General features: G+C 40.5%; 1 protein-coding gene across 1 annotated transcript; it reads right to left on the bottom strand.

Moving 5' to 3' along the window:
• Positions 1 to 8427: 8427 nt before the first annotated feature.
• On the bottom strand, positions 8428 to 12194 carry dmrt2b (doublesex and mab-3 related transcription factor 2b). The gene is made up of 3 exons (XM_026344090.1): positions 11262 to 12194; positions 10266 to 10368; positions 8428 to 9702 (listed from the first exon to the last, which is right to left on the bottom strand). Exons 1-3 carry the CDS (start codon positions 11622 to 11624, stop codon positions 8882 to 8884), a joined length of 1287 nt encoding a protein of 428 aa, XP_026199875.1. The 5' UTR covers positions 11625 to 12194; the 3' UTR covers positions 8428 to 8881.
• Between the last annotated feature and the right edge of the window lie 7503 nt (positions 12195 to 19697).

The raw sequence follows: 19697 nt of genomic DNA, 5'->3' as shown, positions 1-19697 counted from the left end.
AGAAACAACAAATAAAGGACAGAGGGAGGCAGTAATGTGAAGTGCAGTTTTGAGCAAATAAATACAAAATAAAAGTCCAAAGAATACTGAAATGTCATTTTAGTTTAGTTTGGTAGGATTTAGATGCAAAATCTGCTCACAAAAGGAACTGTGTATTCAGAAGCAGTCAGCAAATCCATTACTGCTGTATGCGCTCTGTCCTCTGTTATGAAATCTGAACGTATCTGTAACAGATACACTATCTGAATGTGAAGTTTCCTAATGCCATGTGCAGTTAATGCACTTGAAGTTTATTAGATGAGTCTTTGTATATACTGTACATACGTTTTTCTTCATGCTACTTCTTTATGTTTTTATTTGTTGCTGCTTTTTATTGCTGCACTGTCTAGTCTTTTGTGCTGCTGTGCTCCAGGGAGCATGCTGGATTAAACACCTCAGTCTGAGACGAGTCTGGCATGTGTGCTCACACAGCTTTGGGCACAGGCTCTTGTACTTTTTGAATAGCTGTTCTCCTTTAGCCTCCCTGTGGCAGTTTCCACCGTTGCCCTCCAGCTAATGTTTTGTCATGTGAAGCTGTGATATTATGTGAATTAGCCTGTAGCGGAGATTGCCTTGTGGTAGTGATTCATCACCTGTTTGGCAGAGGTGACTGCATGAGTGACTGAGCGGGCGGTTGCTGGTATGACGTGCGGAGTGAGCATCTGGTGCAGGGGGTTAATTGAGGGCGATTAAGGTGATTAATGGCTTTGTTTGAAGTGAAAACACAAGACAGACTAGCTTGTGTTACAGAGCAAATATTTTGGGGAAAAAATCCATCAGTGGCAAGAGCACAGAATAGCTGAAGAAGGTAGCAGTCAGGTGTGTTAGTGTGCGTTGCACTGGGACTATTTAGACTCTCAGCTTAATGGCAATATGAAAGAAATACATAGTGTGCATGTGTGTGAATGCTTTGTGTGTGTTGGGTTGAGGAACTGGCTGCGTATTTAAGGAAACAGAGACACAGACTTGTGTGTGATCACTGAAGGGAAAAGCGTAATATTGACATGGCTACCTGGCTAGAAAGAGTTTCTGTTTCCTCACTGCTCCATTTATATGATTGTCTTCAAGAGAGACTTTCTGTGTGTGTGTGTGTGTGTGTGTGTGTGTGTGTGTGTGTGTGTGTGTGTGTGTGTGTGTGTGTGTGTGTGTGTGTGTGCTGCACACAGAGGTCCAGCGTCATAACAGACAAGATCTAGTTTATTTATTAGCAACATGCTGGTTTGATGAAGCTGCTCTGCTGAAGATGTCACATTTGTTTTGGTGGCATTTTTAACCACCAAAACAACATTATACAGCTCTCACAGACTGAGTAGTAGTACCATGGATGTATGATGAGAATTGACTGAGTGTACTATATAAAAAAACGGTACTCATTCTTTCCTGTGAAAGTTGCTTAGAGGAGAAAACACTTAAAAAAGATCCAGATTCCAGCCTTAAACATCGACTGGTTGATTCTCATGCTTGTGCATTTCTGGGCCAATAGAACGTGCACACTATCAACCTCCTCCAGTCACTCAGATTTTTGATCTCTACGGTCAAATTGCTTCACAGCCCAACACCAATCCAAGGTGATTAAGTTGTGTTCCTTTTAATAAGTCAACTACAACTCATGTAAGGTTTAGAAAGTTTTTCCAAGTCTTTGTCATGACATGGCTGCTAATCTTGAGCTGAAAAAGATTGATTGATTTATTATTTATTAATCTTCTTCATCTGATTGTTTTGGGTTTGTTTATTAGTGTGGAACATCCTGTTCTTGCTCCTCCTTTAATTTCCAATTACACAGATCAGGCTGAGATTTGACCTGAGAGTTGTATGTGACGCATCATCAAACTTGGGTTTATAATTCATTCATGTGAGTTGAAAGTGGGCAGTCCACTGATGCAAAGAGAGATACAAATTGGATAGCACCTCAGGTAGATGAGTGCAGTCATGCATCCAACAGAATAAGGTACGATCTCTACTCTGTTACCTCCTCTTTCCATGTATGTACAGTACAACGGTATGCCCACCTCCTGTACTTACTCACTGAAACAGAAATCAGGAGCTGTATTATCACATACCATTGAATAAGCAGTCAACTGCAGCATAGAGCTGCAGATTTTTAACTTAACTTGGCAGTTCACATTTTGTGCTCTGCTGGTGGGTTAATCCCGCTGCATTAGGGTAATGTGGTTTAGTGTTTTAGTCATTTTTGCCCCTGAAAGATTGATCAGAGAATTTGTAAAATGAGCCTCATTTGGCCCAGAGGCGACAAGGAAAACAGAATCACGATCTGTTGAGGTCGTCTGTCAAAAGCAGGACACGTCAGATTTTGTGGAAGTGTTTCATTTCAAAACCAAAAGCTGTCATAGCCAAGAATTAGGGCGTTGAGCAAGAAGACAGACACAGTGACAGGGATCAACTCATCGCCCATTTATTCTACTACCAGTCAAAACATTAACCTGAAAAAGATTATTTGTTCCCTCTAAATGCCTTTAACATATGCTCTTTCTAATGTTGGGATGTATAACAGCAGCTTTTTACTGACACTATTTATACTCTAAAGGCTATTACACTTAATTGTATGTCATCGTCTCTCCTCTCTGTGTTTTTAGTCCATTCATTTTGGCTCTGGTGCAGTCAGAGGGTCTTGTCTGTGAGCATAATCTCTCTTGACTAAAATGGAACGTAACATGTTTAAAGTCCTGTTGTTTATCTTGGCAGGTTGGGTCACAGTTATGGGTTACAGTGAGCCACAGGCTTCCTGCTATCACAGCATCTCAAATTGCCCACACTTTTCTTTGAATACTTGCAACTCTCTCCTCCTGGTGCTCTGTCTGTGCCAGCTGTTATTCTTAAAGGTCTGTGAACCTGACATCAAAACATGGTTTTATATGTCATTAAACTCAACTGTCCTCTGCTTTAACCCTCAGAGATAATCAATCACTTGTAAGAGAGTGCCAATAGGTTAGCATTCGGGGAGGTGTACAGATCAAGACATGAATAACATAAAGGTGGATCGGATTACCACGAGTCAGAATGTGGTTCAGGGGATTGTTTGAGTTTGAGTTTGCTGAATTTTCTATAGAATAAAATCCGAACCAAGCTGGGTAAATAGTGCTTTAATGGTCACACAGCCTGGGCTGTTTTTGCTTTAATGTTATTGCTGCCACCCTTGGTCTATAAAGTTCCTGAACTTGCCCAGCATGTGCTGGTTTTAGCTTTTAAAGGTAAGATCTCTGAAGGTAAAAAGCTTTTGAATGTCTCCAAGGAGAGGGCTGACATTTATAACCTGTATTACAATGCATTTATATGCTAAATAATCATATCTGATTACTGTACTATTCCCCTGTCTCTATTTGCATCCACATCTGCAAAAATGGCTCATTTGCTGCATTGAGGGAAAGGAAAGGATGACTACTGATGAAGGAGAAGCATTTAAAAGGCATGTTAATGAGAAGGAACAAATATAAAAACAAAATACAACAAGCTTTTAACAGATGGCACCCTGAAAGGAGATTACAAGATCAACACCCACCCACGTAAACACAAACTTGTACTGCAGAGTTATGACACAGTCACGGTTTTGTTTTGTCTTCATAAAGACAAAGATGGACCCATTTTTCAAAGTAATACAGCTAGAAAGGACGCATTACTTCTTATTTTAACTTGCATTTTGATGTTACTGCAGGATTTCAAGGCTGTGAGCTGTTGTATCAGTATCTCTTTAATGCTGTAATGTCTTCTGGAGGGACTAGTGAGAGAGAGGCGAGGGATAGTGCGGTCTTGTGGTCTACTTTGGTTTCTAATATTGCAGAGGTAGTTCTTCAGCAGCCAAGCAGCACCATGTGATGGTAACTGGATCGCTACACAGCTGCAGCCACGGGCACCCTTGGTCGTCCCCAAGGCTGCTGGAATAGCGTTGGCGCAGCTCAGCACACATGCAAGCACACAGGTTGACACACCAGCATGTGGAAAAACCCAAATAGTACAGGATGGGGGTAAGTGGGGAGGTGCAGGAGAGAACTCTACCCTGCCTGTTTCAAAGATGTTTTTAAAGCTGTGAAATATCTGGTCCAACCTGGGCAGGCTCAGTCACACACAGGGCTGTCTTTTAAGGCAAGAGCTGCTTGTTTGTTCTTCTGTTAAATGAAGGGTGGCGGTGGTCAGACTGGAAACCAACTACAGTCAATTAGGAATGTCTCTGTCAGAGGGCAGAACAGATGCTTGTTCTCTATTTAAGCCATGTTATGTCTATTAGCCCTGATAGACACTGATGCAATGTGAATTTATGAATCAGCCTGGACAGACTATGCTACCTTAAAATAGCTGTTTTCAAAGAGAACAGGTCAAACCTCAGACTAAAGAGCTGTTGGAGCTTTTGAGTGAAATTAATGTTTGTAACAGAAATATGTATGAGTGTGTCAGTAGCCTTGAACGCTCCACCCTGTGTTTGAGTCTCATGACGGCTCAGTCTTCCTTAAAACAAAAGTGTTCAGGTTTTTTAAGTAAATGAAGGAGAAATAAAATGGAAAATGAGCTCTTTACACATTATACTTAGGGGACTTTCATACTCATGCAAAAAAAACAAAAACAAAGAGAAGTTCTCTTTGTTGTGCTCTTCTTTGTGCATGAAATCATCTTCCTTGCCTTAAGAGCACAGTCTGTCTGACCTGCACAAAATCCATCTGAACTGTGCAGACAGATTTATCTCAGTTGTCCGTGATATGATCTATTGATCGCGTCTTGTTTACCTGTGTGTCTGTCCATTCATTCTTCATATGAGATATTTCAGGTCTTAAACACAGCTGCTCTGACACTTGCACTGACCATAAATCTTCACTCAGCATTCTAGACTTTAAAAACATACACTGATTTGATCACTGAAGGTTAAAATTTATAACAGAAAAATGTCTCCGACATCACTGTCAATTTGGAACAAAACTTGATGAATGATTCTTGGCACAATCTTCTAATGTCTAAATAAATTACATCACAGGCTGTAGGGGGTCAGTATGATTAAAGGTTGGCATTTGAAGAAAAGGTGAAGCCATATCTTATAACTGTTCGGCTCTAGCAGTCCCTTAGTCATGCTCAAACAGCAATTTTCTTCCCTTTTCTACTTTTATATACTTATCCCTTATTTTATTTTGAAAGGTCTTTGTATGGCATTAAAGCGATTCAGACAAACATGAAGCAATGTCGTACTGAAGATGCTTTTATTACTGGCCTGTGTCCACAAATCAAAACAAGATTGCTGTGCCTATGTCTCTCTCTTTCTATCTCTCTCTCTCTCTCACACACACACACACACAAATGCACACACACACACAGCTGTAGTGTAACCCTACACCAGTATCTCTAAGTCAGACATGGCTACCAGATACCAGAGAGCATGCAGGACTGTTGCAGGGCAGGGTGGGACAGGAGAGAATCTGAAGTACGTGGCAGCTTGGCAGACACATCAAACGCTTTGGCCTGAACCCTGATACGCAATGTTGCAGCTTCTTGATGAAATAAATAGAAGGAATACTGCCTGGAGTGTAATGATAACATCCATCAGTGCACCAAAGATAGCAGACTTATAAAAAAAATCCACATAAATAAATGTTTGAAGTATTTATCCTGGGGAAAGCGGATTTACTTTTGTCTTGTTTCAGTGAAAAAACTCAGCAAAGACAATTTTATGATGAAAGGCAATTACAGTAGTTATTGTCAGACAAAACTGTGCTAAAATGTTTCAGTATCTGCAAGAGGATTATACATAATAAATGCTTTTTTGAATGGGTTGGATTGAAAAAGACTGGAAAACAAAAATTAGCAGGTGAATGAGGAAAGAGCTGCCTTTCACTGCAGAAAAAGATTATTTGCATCTTTAATAACACAGAACACTATAGTAGCTCATTGGAAGTCAATAAAACACAGTGCCAGCTGGTTTTTATATCCTCAGAGGCCTGAGCAATCGATCACACCAACCAATTATACTGTAGCAGCTCACCTGCAGCTTATCACACCAACCACACCACAACACGGTCATATACCGTGTCACCAATAAAACGTATCAGTAAGATCTTGGATTGTAATGGACACTGCACAGAACAATTTAAACAGCTGAGAACAAGTAAGTAGGAAGTAAACATCCGATGTGCCTGTTTTTGTTGAATATCAGTAAAGCTTACATGAAAAAGCTATTCCAGCTCATCCTCAGTTCAACTGCACCCATTTTGAGAAGTAATCACATACTGTCATTAAGATATAATTGGAACAGGCACACTGTTTGTGTCTTTTCAAACTGTGTCAGAGAGAGGGTCCTAAACAACTTGGAGAGTCCTTTTCTCTGTCCAAACATCCCATAACAACACTATTAAATTCAGAGAGCAGCTCTCTTAAAAGTGCCAAGGGAAATGACCTTGCCACACCAAGACATATGCTTTTAGTGCACTCTCGTTCTGTAATGAGGAGAGCTGGCAGGACGATCAAAGGCTTTCCACTGAACCCTGATACTAAATGTTGCTGATGATCTGTCCAAGGGGAGAGCGAACTGATCATACCAAACAAGTAAAGAGGTCTGGCTGCTCTATTCAAGTCTTGAAGTGAAGTTGGAGTCCAGTGAAAACTCCCTTGATTGAGTATTTACCTTCTCCGCACGTCTGCCTTTCCACACAGCTAGTGTAAACACTGCAAGGTGGTAAAGGCAATAATGGGAACACTGAGATCTTTTTGATAGTTCTGTACTGTTCATCTGCTGTATGGTGGCCAGAGATGGTGACATGTGCAAAGACAGTAATGCTTAGTTGTTCAAGAAAAGGGAGGAGGAAAAAGGGGATCTTCTAGTTTGAAATAACAGAGTGGAGGTGACCAAAAAGAGTTTTGAAGGATCTGGAACACTTGTTGGGCTGCCTCTTTGTCAGGTCTCCCCCACCCACCATCTCTCTCCAGCTCTTTTCTTATCCCATCTTTCCTGTCACTACAGTCGACTTGCAGGGAAACGCCAAAGCAAAACTCTTCTACCCCGAACAGAGTGAAATCAATCCTGCTGAAATGGAAATGAGGCACAAGCAGAGAACGAACACTAGCAGCTCCAGAGGTGGGCGACAAAAGACGGAGGGTGGGAAAGGAAAAGGGTTGAAACTGCTAGAACCCTAAAACATGTTTGAACCTGTTGAGTCTGCTTTGTCAGCATATGGACCTGACGCATTTTCTCCCCTTGCCAGAAAAGGAAAATGGTAAATTAATGATCAAATCAAATCTTTCCAAAGAACACACAACAATAAAGCTAATGTGCCGTTGGCACAATCGTATCCAAAACAGTGAAACATGAGTGGCGTTTTAGAGCCGGGTTGCTATCCATTAAGCCCCCGCAACTCGTCTAAGGACACTCCGGGATGAAACATGGGGGACCTGGATGAATGAGCTTTTCTCCTAGCTTTGCCGGAGGGAAAATTGATTTATATCCTCTGTGTTATTCTTCACAGAAGTCATTATCACCCCTTTGTGATTGATGCTTATCTTTTTATCATCACAGTGAAGATGGCAATTTGCACTCTGCAAGGAAGAGGTTTTAATATTGTAAAATTGCCGCATCCAGTGTACAATAAAACACAATGGCACATATTCACTTTGTTCAGGCTCCCGACCTTATCTCCCATTGTGCCACACTCCCCTTTCTGTCTGTCTGTGAAAAGACGGCATTCTGATATGCTGGTAGATACTCGCAAACAAAGACACGGAGCAGTGCGCTCTAACGTCCGCGTTGACGCCACGAGGTCCAGAGCTGTCGAAAGTATCTGGCCTTCAATCTCTGTGAGATTGCAGTGCAGGAAAAAAAAGAAAGAGTAGAAAGTGGATATAGATCAAACGCATGTTCAAACAAACTTGGACGACGTCAGGCTCAACATGCAATAAAGAACAATGTCACCTAGGCAACACTTGCACCCTCTTATTCCCCTTTTGGTGAATCTTTCCCATATTCCTTGTGTGATGGAACGATACCGCATGAAATATGAAACAGTATGATAAGTAGGTTTTAGGTTATGCAATCATAATGACAGACTACACTCTGACAAAACGCTTGACATTTGGAGAACAATAGACCTCATGAAATACCAATAAATAATAAATATAGATTTCTCTCTTGGCAAAAAGCTGCCAGCAGATGCAGAAATATCAGAGCAAGCTGATTTTAGTGTCAGCCCTTACTCTGCTATTACTGAAACATTTTTTGGAAACTCTTGCTCTCTGTTTCTTTTACCAGTATCTTCGGCGAACCACTCCTCTCTTTTACTGCTCGTGCTCTTATTAGTTTTAAAGCAGCAATGCCCCAGAGCAGCCCGGGGATCAGCCAGCCACATCTAGACTTTGATTTAAAAATCAAAGCATAAAATAAGAAATGGGCACAAGTTCAAAAAGTGTTTGACTTTTTCATCAACTTCTTTTATGGATGTACTGTATATTGTTTCAGCACGAAAAGAGAATAAGATAGAACTGATGTGAGAGTGTAAGAGCAGAGTGGCTCAGTACATTTCCACCACAATGCTGAGAGAGTATGAAAAGGAACTGCATTATAGTACATTTGTACCAAATATGCTCGATGTAGGCAAGTAAATAAAAATATAGTATTTAAGTACATGTATATCTTTCATTATTATATTTGAATGATAGCTAAAATATAGTAAAATGTTTTTTTTTACGAAAAATAAGATAAAAATACAAACAGTCATTCTTAAATATTTCATCTATTGCCATTGTCAAGAAAGTGTTTTAAAATCTACTATACAGCTAGTGATTTTTATTTTTACACCCTTAACAATGATTCTTAGTCTGCACATAAACAAAGTGCACTGCACTGTTTTCTGTTTGCCTGTCAGGCCCTCAGCAGAGCCTCAACAGAGAAAGGTAATGGCCTCACAGTGGGAGTCCTGACTGAACTGGCATGAGGGCTCCTGACGGTGTCCACAAGAGCACCTGCATGGGCGGCAGGAGTGTCTGCGCTCCAGCTCTTAGCTGTCAGAGGTTTGGGATCAAAAGTCTTGCTGGGTGCACAGACGTCCTGTTCGCCCAGGATACGCTGATCTGCTTCACAAATAAGGTGTGTGACAGATGAAGAGGCATTTGAGTTCATTATCTCTGCTGGTTTTGAAGGGGATTTGACAGCGTCTAGACCCAACAGGGTGCTGCTGTGATGTTTGAGTCTGTGTTGTGATGATGATCGGCCTTTCTTCTCACACCTTTTCCACCCATTTGCCACCTCCTCCTCGTCTCTAGTTTGCTCGGAGCTTTGGAATACCAAGACATCGTTGTAGTCTCCTTCTGTGTGAGACCTGCTCTTTAGGTGGAAGAACTGATACAAGTGGAAGTCACACTCATACAGAGGTACATAGCTGGATGTCCCTGCAGTGCTGGGGTCTTTGCTGAGAGGGCAACAGTGGAGCCTGGGGGAAATAGACAAGGGTGGAGGGTGTAGCACAGGAACAAGCCCAGTGGAGGAGAAGGGAAGGTCGCTCTGCAGCTCCCTCTGTCTCAGCTCATGCTTCAGCATCACGTTCTCCAGCTCCTTGTCTGCGAAGGCTCGCCTCTTCCTCATCCGAGCACTGATGGAAGGGCACGTGAAGTGTGTTTGGTCACGTTGTGCCTGCTTGGACCAGCAGGGGGTGTCGCCCTCCATCGGCACAACCGGTTTTATTCCTGCACAGGGGAGCAGAGCCACATGCTGCCATTATGTATTGGCCCATTTAACTTATTTATGAATTATGAAGTTGTTACAACCAATTAATTGTTGTGTTTATGTCTCAGCACGTTGTTGTTGTTGTTTTAATTATGGAGGTGATTGACTGCATCAGTTTTGCTTTAGCTGAGAGGGCTAAGATGAGACAAGCTTCAGCAGACTTTGACTTCAAGCCAGCAGGTTTTAATACGCACTATGTATTACAGTAATGGCCTGTTGTTGTGAAATAGTGGAGCCACAATGTTCAGGTTTGTTTAGATAAATTAAGTGTGTGTAATGCTGGGTAATGACATTCAGGAAGAAGCACAGGTAGTGTCGGCCCAAGAAAGCCTAGTAATACAGGTGCAAAGTACAGTCCTCTGTATATATACACAAATGAACAAAAAGTTTGGTGTGTCACCGCATGATAACGTGCATTAAAATCGATCATGCAATACTCTGACATTATGGGTTTTATCTGATCTCCTGTCTGGAAGAGAAGAGGTTTGTTAATGAGGAAAAGGAGATGGTAATTAAACTTTACCCTGCAGGATGCTCTTAGCCAGGATGCTCGGCTCAGTCGCTCTGCTGTTGCGCTGATACGTTGTCCTCCTCAACGGAGCTGCACACCTGACGCCCCTTTTACCCTGAGAGAAACAAGGGAGCAGGAATTAGACATTTAGACATAATCATATTACATGAGACTGTCCCCAAAAGGTAATTAAAGGGAATGAATACACGGGATAAGAGGAAATTAGAGGTCTTTGTGATTCTAAAAAAAAGGATATTTGACAATTTACCATGTTGACACCAAAGCAATAAATATTATTCTGTATAGATGAGGATAAATACTTTGTTCTATGCTATAGTTGCCATTTAATGCAATTTTTACATTTTAATTTAATTATTATTGTTTATTTATTTAACACAATCTGAAACGTGTCTTATAACTAAAAATCACATGTTTTGCCTTCAGTTATAAAAGCTGATTATTTTTCTGTTTTATGCTTTTTCTTTAGAAAACAAGTTAAGGTTGGAGACTTTACTCCAGAATTACTATTGCAACAACACATCATCAGTAGGGTAAAACTCACCTGTCTCAGGACGGTCTAAACCCAGCACACTTTCCCTATTAGTGGGACTTAAAATGTACTGATATTTTTAATGACATTTGTAAAGGTTAAAATAAAAGCAGTGGTGTGTATGATGGTCTGAATTTATCATATTAAACTTGATTGTGTGCTATTGCTGAATAAAAAGCTCATTTATTATAAATACGTCTTAAAATGATCTACGCTAATGTATTAAAATTCTCTGTGTGTTCTTTCACATATTTCTCATTTCCCATAAGTCTGTAAAATCACTGATCGGCGTTTCCAAATACAACTAAACGGATCTTTTACTTTTACTTTCCAGGACTTTACTCCAATTTTAACAAGTCACTTTCTGATATCTTTTTCTTTGTCTTGAGATAATCAGAAACTGAAGGTGGAAGTGTGGCCACCATCATTTCTCTGACCTGGCCTTTTGCACCCCTCACCTCCGCAGCTTGCTGCCGCCTCAGCGCGACCTGCGCTGCCATGACGCGCTGTCGTTCCACCACCAGCAGGCAGCAGGCGCAGCGACAGTCCCTCCAGCGGCAGAAGCGTTTGTGGCCTTTCAAACACGAAACGACGCCGTGGTTCCGACAGCGGGCGCATTTGGGGCTCCGGGTCATCTTGCGTTGTTTCTGCTGCTGGCGCTCTGGAGACAGGGCCTCTTTATTTTGTTCTGTGTCCCGGCGGCAGCTGCGCTGCTGCGTGCACCCGTCAGGAAGTGTCACATCAACGACTTCTTCAGATTTTACTACATCAACTTTTGCTGTAGTCTGTGGCTGCAGGCCTGCTTCCAGCTGAGAGGACATCTGTGTCTAACAGCACCGGGATCACGCTTCTTACGCCTTGTTGCTCTTTACGCTTAGACTTTTTCGACTTTTACAAAAGACAAACGTGGATTTTAACTCAGTATACAACAAATCAAACATAACTGTGGCTGCTACCTATGAAAACAGAATTACTCTAAAAAATATATATATTTAATTAATCTCCAGACTATAGGAGACTTAACCACAATGGTGGTGCAAGTTTACGCACGCGTTTTAATCATCAGTCATCTTAATGCTCACAAACAATCTTCCAAAAATTAGAAATTCAAATGACGCATTAAGAGGATGGTTCTTCAAGATGATGTGCGCCACTGATCCACAGACACTAGTTCTAAGCACCAACCCGTGATCTGCGGCGTCCCGCTCCAGTCTGCTGCTGTTGCTGCTGCTGTTACATGACTGTTTTCAGGGTGGAAACTTTGCAGCCTACCGCCAGACGTTTGAAATGTTAAGCCTCTCTCAGCTGCTCTCTGACGATGTTTCCAAGAACAAGCGGATGGTAGACCGGGCCACAATGCCGAGCTCCTGGCGAGGGACCCATGAGCAAAGATTTGGGGAAGCCCATGTACAGCAAAAGCAACTCCCTCTCCCTATAAACCAACCATACCTGAACTGCCCAGCCCACCTTCGAAGTTGTTCTCATCTTTCAAAAGACATTTGGGATCTTGCCGGACCCACGTCTCCAAATTGCACGCGTCATTGTAAATGAAACATAGACTGATTATTCATGTGGGCAGTTGAAATATTGTTTTAATAGTTTGTCAAAGGCATTTAGATTAATTTAGTTATTACTACATTTGTTAGGAGTTACACAGATTAAGAACTTGCAAGGAACATGTGCACTTTGTTTAGATTTTTAATTGGTTAATAAAGTGTTGGACTATTTAAATTCTCACTTATATAATTTGAAGTGGATGTCATGTAATGCATTACTCCATGATATGCTGCTCTCCCCTGTTGGATATAAAAGAGGTTTCCCTGACCTATGACCTATGACCATGGAATGAAAAGTAAAATTAATTTGTTACAGTACTTACGTGATTAATATAGCTGTATTTAGCTGATGTGTCTGCATAGGTTGGTTGATGGAACATTAACACTATGTCTGACTTGTCACTGGACAGTTGTTTCTATTTCTGTCACAGCCTAAACCATTGTTATCTTTCAGTAAATTTATAGATAAGGTTAAGTTACATGAATCATAAGTTCATCTTGCCCTAAAACAAGTTGGATAATGTTTGATTTTAACACGACACTTATATTACCTTTTTACCATAGATTTTACATACATAGTAACTTTACACACATGTAGGATGATGAGTGAAAAATCTTGGCTTGTTGTTCAACATAGAAAAATAGAAAAACGATAGAAAAACGTTTATAACTAGGTGCTAGGTCCATTTGTTATACTTAAAAATGCCCTTGTCATTGTTTCAGAGAAAATATGAAGAGCTAACATCAGCAAAGAGAAGAAGGGCCCCTATGACTCCCCCCACCTTAGTAAACACCAGGACCATGTCTCAGAAGTCCATTGACAGAGCTGTGATGAAGTATGTTGTCTTTGAGCTCCAGCCATTCTCTGTTTTAGAGCAAGAATCATTTAAAAAGTTTGTAAAGGAACTCCAGTCTAATGCAAACATTTCACCAAGGCCAACACTGTGTTCCATAATTGATGGAGCTTCTATGGAAATGAAGAGGATGGTGATTGAAGCTGGTAGTTGACCATGTCACCACCACCACCACCGAATGCTGGTCTGCCAGAAGGTGTAGCTTTATTGGAGTTACTATCCGCAGGATAGATCCTGATAGTTTTAAAAAGATGCTCAGCTCAGACAACTTAGAGGTTCACACACATTTGTTTCAACAACAGATAATGGTGCAAACGTCTATGTGTTTGGAGAAGATGAGAACAGTGAAGTCAGTGCTGAGTTAGTGATACAGGAGATGAAGAAGAGGATCAAGAGGTGGGTGAAGATGTGGACTTTGTAGCAGTTTAAATTCTAAATCTCTCAGAAACTGCATTTCTCACAGACTTTGCCTGGGAAGCATTTCTTCCCAGGCAACCAACATTTTGGAAGCAGAAACAAATGTTCACAGGCGTTTGCTGCTGCCCACAGTCAACCTGCTGACCACCAAACTTGAACGTGTCAAGTTACGTTATTGAAGTACTGCAAGCCTCTGGTGGATGCCCTACTGGTGGGAATAGAAAATTGTTTTGGCCACATGCTTGAGGACCAACAGATGATTGCAGCTTCAATTCTTCCTCCCAAATTCCAAACAACAAAGGATGATGCTACAATCAGACTGGGTAATGATAGTATGAGAATAGGAAAGATGTGTGGGTGTACATTTTGCATCCAGTTAATGTTGTCAAATTTACAGTTAATTATGAAGGCATGCTTTCATAAATGTGCAAGTGCACATGTATAAAAACACTGAGACCTTAGTTTAGTGCAGTTTATTACAATGCAGTTCACGGTCTAAAGACCTTTTACTTTTCTCATGAAAGTCTTATTTTGAGGTGGAGCACTACAGAATAAAATTCATAATTCTCCAAATTATTACAGTCTTGCTTTTTTATCATGTCATTTACATCTACTTCTACTCTCCATACTTGAATACATTCATGAAACTACTACTTTTAATACTTAAGTACAGTTTATTTCATCTACTTTAAGACTTTAACACAAGTAGAATTATAATGGATGACTTTAACTTTAAATATAATACCTGTACTTTTACTCAGGTTTGGCTTTTGAATACTTTATACAACACTGACCATGGCAAGCTGCAACAATCTGTGCCATGGATTCTACTGAAATGGTAAGAAAAGTGTGCTCCCCACTGGTTGGATTCTGTAATTACACACAGGGTATTTTTTTTCGGGTCAGAATCAGTGACTCAGTTTTGGTTTTATAGTGTCCACCACAGGATTTAGTTAGATATTCACAGCAATCAGAAAAACTCTTAAGCCAGCTGGTTTTTACCCACAGTGCTTCTATTAAAGCCGAACTTTATCACTGCAGGTCTCTGACAGCGGTAACTCAGCAGCACCTACAACTGTAGCTCATGATAACCAATTATCACAATTTCCAGATTATATGTCAGGTGAATGATAATTAACGGATTAACTAAAGGTCTATACTGATATTAATTTAGAAGAATTTATGTTGCAGATGTCTTCTGCAAAATGTAAAGTAAGACAAAGTCCTTCACAAACTTGTGTAACATTACAACAATATTAAAGCAACTAGTGAAATAATTAAAACCAACAGAATCTTATTTGAAAAGCTCTTTATAGGAATTAAAGTTTGAGTTCACACAGCGTGTTGTATTCCACAGCCTAACCCATAGCCAGAAGTGCCCTGCCAGGAGATTTTAAGATGTTCTCATCTCATTAAGGATTAAAGAGCCTGTCCTGTCCAGCTGAGTCTCAAAATATATTCACCAAAGTGTTACTGATACTACCAGTTTTAATGTGGAGCTGTGCTGTGCTCTGGCCATGAAGACAAAGAGAAAAAGAAAGATCATAGTAATCAAGCAAAACAAAACCAAGTATACGTCTCTCTGGGTACCTTTAAAAGACATGTTGAATTAATTTAATATTCATAAATCCAATCTAAACCATTTCAGGATGCACATGTGCATTCACATCTAAAATACAGAATGTAACATTATATTACTTACTATTGTACTGTATCTATGCCTCAAGCTAATGTAAGTGCTCCTACTAACAACCAAAGGGAATCTGTAGAAGATAGTGTGAGCATTTGTGCACATTATTCATCATTACATGCAGCCATATTGACCTCATCTGTATCAACTGCAGTACTTGGGCTTTGGTGTCATCCTTACATAACAAGTTTAGAGTTTTCTCATAAAAGTATAAACTGGTCTAAATCTGTTATGTTGAGGTTGTCAGTTTTGTATAAATGCTGCTTTGTCTAAATGTGACATGTGTGACAATTAAAAAATAAGTTACCAGCTGATTTTAAAGTGCAGTGTTTCATCAGAGCATCCTATAAATCCAAATAGACTACGGTTGTTGGAGTATAGGACGTTGGGGGAGTGCAGAGCATGAGTTTGTAGTCTTATGTCAGATTCACACATTTTGAATACCCATCCATTTTGCAGAGTTTTTGCAGGATTAGTCTCCTTTTTGGTCAGTGGTGGAACAAAATGATATCACTGCTGCCTTTGCTACTGGCAGTGAACAGTCATTTTTGTGTGATTGCATGATGTCACTTGTCAGAACAACATAAACAAGATGTTTAAGCAAATCACAAATGCTCTCTATTTTCCGGGAGCAGTCTACAAATGGATGGATGGGTGAATACTGCTGTTGCTTGGCACATAATGGTTTGGAACATGTATTGTCTTCTATACCATGCCCATGGAATATAGGTAAGTATCCATGTCATTAATACCATCAGCTCTGCTGCTGTCTGCAGCGGAGTGCACCTCTCAAAGCCCCTTGACTCTCAGACAAATTGACTGTCATCAGCAGTGACATGGTGCTCTGGCATTCTCATCACATGTCCTGCTCTTCCAGGCACTCTCTTCTACATCCTGCGGTTGTACTGAGAGTTGTGCCCATCTACTTCCATTTTCATAGCAGAGATGGAGTTTGACAGACTCCTCGGCTCCCACCATTCGGCCTTCCAGAGTGTCCTCCTCTATCTGCCTCTCCCTCTATGACTTCCGCCCTCAATCAACTTGTGAAGGAACTCAAACAAAACACTAAAGACAGACAACCTGTAAGTTACACTCAAGGACAAGAGGAATCCTCCAACTCTGTGTAATGTGTTGAAGTTTAGAGGAAGAAAAACAGGGGCGTTGGGAGGCTGGGTACATTTTCACACAAAATCCTGAGCTGAATTTTAAATCACTTCAAAGAGAGAAACAAAAAGACATTGAGCTCTGTTTCACGGTGCCTTTACACAAAGGCTTTTGCACCTTTATCCACCTACTTCCAAAGAGCAGTAGACACCTTGGCAGTTATCAGCGTAAGGCAGGGGCCATTAAGCTGACAGATTTTTCAAGGGAGGTTTAAGAGGAAGGTTAGAGAGTATTTGACTTTGTCAAGCCTGTTAAAATGGAATAAACGTCTGCTGGAATAAATGCACTTCTAACCTCTACATAATAGATATTACGGGTTTTAGTTTGTTGTTCTTGCAGTAAAATAACCCAAAGCAAATAACTTTACTAAACTTGGATTCGGATACCAGTTATAGTTCTACACGACACCCATATTCTGCGATGTCAAGGGCACAAGCAGCTTTTGCAGAGGTGTGGGAGGGATGTGAACAGGCAGATGCAGTTAGTGTTAAGCTACAGTATCAGGCCAGAGGTAGTCTGATACTTAACCTCTGAAATGTGATGTTGTAATGTGGGTATAAATAGGATTTTGGTTTCACATAAATTTGATTATGCAAGCCCAGACAAAAGCCAAAAGCAGTTTGGTAAGGCTCTGCTGAGAATTGAAGTGTTCAGCTTGATCAGACAGAAAAAATTGAAAAAGAAAGGGGCAATGAAAGCAGACCAGATGAAGACTAGAATTTCTGGCTGCGTTTGTGTCTCTGGGTCAGTCTGCGGCTGGAGCCATAACCATAGTTAGATTTGCATCTCCATGATGTGATGCTTGATGACCTGAAGAAAAGCCTCCAGGAGCCAGAAGTTGCCTCTTCATGGTCCATTTGAGCCAACACTTTGTGTTGTTGGTTTTAACATTTCATTCTGCCCTGCAGTTCATCCTGTCCTTTATTTCCTCTTTGTTCACACCTCCTGTCTTTTGTTTTGTTATTTTTTATCTTATCTTTTTTTTTTGCAATGGGGCTTTTATAACATTTATTTTTACATTGCACAATTAATATTAGTATTTTCCCATTCTCAGTCAAATTGTAATTCTTCATTGTCAGTTGCACAACAGGCTGAACTGAGGTTGAACTGTACTGAGAATGTTGTACAGACTGTGAAGACCTTTGTCTTTGATGAGTTTGATGCACTCTGTTTTGGAGCTGGGGATACAAATTATAGTTTTGCAGGTGGAATATTTGTGCTCAGGCCCAGAGAACTTGGTGACATTTGTGCACAGAATTGACGTACAGCTTTATGTACGTAGATTGGGATTGTAGATTGTCATGAGAATTGAAAAAAACACTTACACAAAGTATTGGCCATCTTTACTTGCAAATACTGAGCTTTTGGTGGCTACCCTTTTTATCCTCAATCATGACCTATTAACCTGCTAATTTTGAAAAATTATGTTTCTTATTTTGCCAACCTGGCATCAAACTCAACATTTGCTTACGTTGCTTAAGTACAATTAAGTTGTCAAGATTAGATTTGTAATTCACTTGATTTTTTACAAGGATTTTTTTCTATAGCTCTATAGACGACTGTTTGCATGACTAAATCACAATGAATCACAGTGTACTGCTGCTGTCAGGTTTGATGTACCCACTGGATTGCATTGCCGTCAGTGCTGGTGACTGTGCGTACACCGAAGATGAAAATGAAAGTAATGAAATGTGACAAGTTTGTCATTATCTCATGAACATAAATGAAGACCAATGAGGCTGTTAGATATGATCCACAGTAAAATGATATGACCTGGAGGAAAATATTTGCTTCAAACCTCATATCATAAATACTGTTTACATGTAAACCTCTTATGTTGTTGTTGTTGTCGTTGTTTTTGTTGACCATCAGTGATCAGTGCATGTTCCATATCACTTCCCCCTTCTTCTCAGGGGTATTCCTGCCATGCTCCTTTTCCTTCCCATCTCCCCACCTCTGATCTGCTTTCTGTCTCACTGACGTCAGATCCAAAGGCACCCCTTTCTCTCAGAGATGAGATACCCAAGGTGCAATAACGGCGGTACAATTTAGTCTCTCCTTCTACCTCCTGTATCAGATTGGATCCGTTTCTACAGGTTCATTGGCTCTTTTGTCTTTCACATTGTCTCAGACTCTCCCTGAAAGTAACAAATGGTAAGCAATATCCCTTCAGACACAAAGCAAAGTACTCAGTATTGTGCAACAGCACAATGTGCCTCCAGATGAATACGCTTTTATTTAAATGGCGTTTCATAAGCTACAGTTCTGTGAAACATGAGCAAAAATGCAGTTGAATAAATTTCAACTAATTAAAAATAACGACATGTGTCCCCTTTCACTTGCTTACCTTGCATTCTTCCTGTGTGCATTATGCCCATGCACTTCCGAAGCCAAGAATAAATATTCCAAACATTAAAATGTTAAAATATTACCCAATATATATGACAATATATTTTCATATATCAAAAATAGAAAGAAATGTACTGTTTTTGCTTAAAAAAGCAAAAGGCAAATTCAAATTCCTCTAGACTTGTTATAAGTTATGTGTTAGTCAGGAAACTGGATTTTGCTTACGGTGGAGGTGATGAGGTCCCTGGCAGTTTTAGCAGAGGCCGCTGACGAATGCTTTGCAATGCAAATCACATCATTATGACAAAATGGGAGATTATTCTTCGATGTTTCTTAGCACCAGGGAGCTGTATTAAATGGCTTCTGATGTAATCTTATTCTGGAGGGATGCACAAACTACACAGATACACAAAATCTAATCAAGACAGCCACCACTGTGCAGGCTTTGAAAAACTTGAAAACATGGTCCAAAACATCCACGTTATTCAGACACAGGTGCTCTTAATACATCTGTCTTTTGAAATAGCCTTTAAATACTAATTAGAGAATATTAATTGACATTTGGCTTTGACAAACAGCAGAAAGAAAGCACATAGTGGGATGAGGGAGGATGCACAGATGAGTGGATGCTAATTGTGAGCCTGCACTTTGCATTCATGTGTTTGATCATGAAATGTGCGTGGGAGGCAGGCAGAGGTAGGTTTTCTCTCCACAAGCTGTGCAACTTTGGCGTTGGCCCTTGCTGCTTTTTTCAGCTTGCAAAGTAGGCCTATAATATCTTCTCTGCTTACTGCATGTGACAGCTGGGAAGTGCACGTATGGAGAACAGTCGCTGGGGGTACATTATAGACGCTCTCACGCTTC

The sequence above is a fragment of the Anabas testudineus genome, chromosome 4 (genome assembly GCF_900324465.2).
Source record: "Anabas testudineus chromosome 4, fAnaTes1.2, whole genome shotgun sequence".
In the NCBI taxonomy this organism is placed as follows: Eukaryota; Metazoa; Chordata; class Actinopteri; order Anabantiformes; family Anabantidae; genus Anabas; species Anabas testudineus.
The sequence above is the reverse complement of the archived record's forward strand: the minus strand, read 5'-3'. Positions and strand labels throughout refer to the sequence as shown.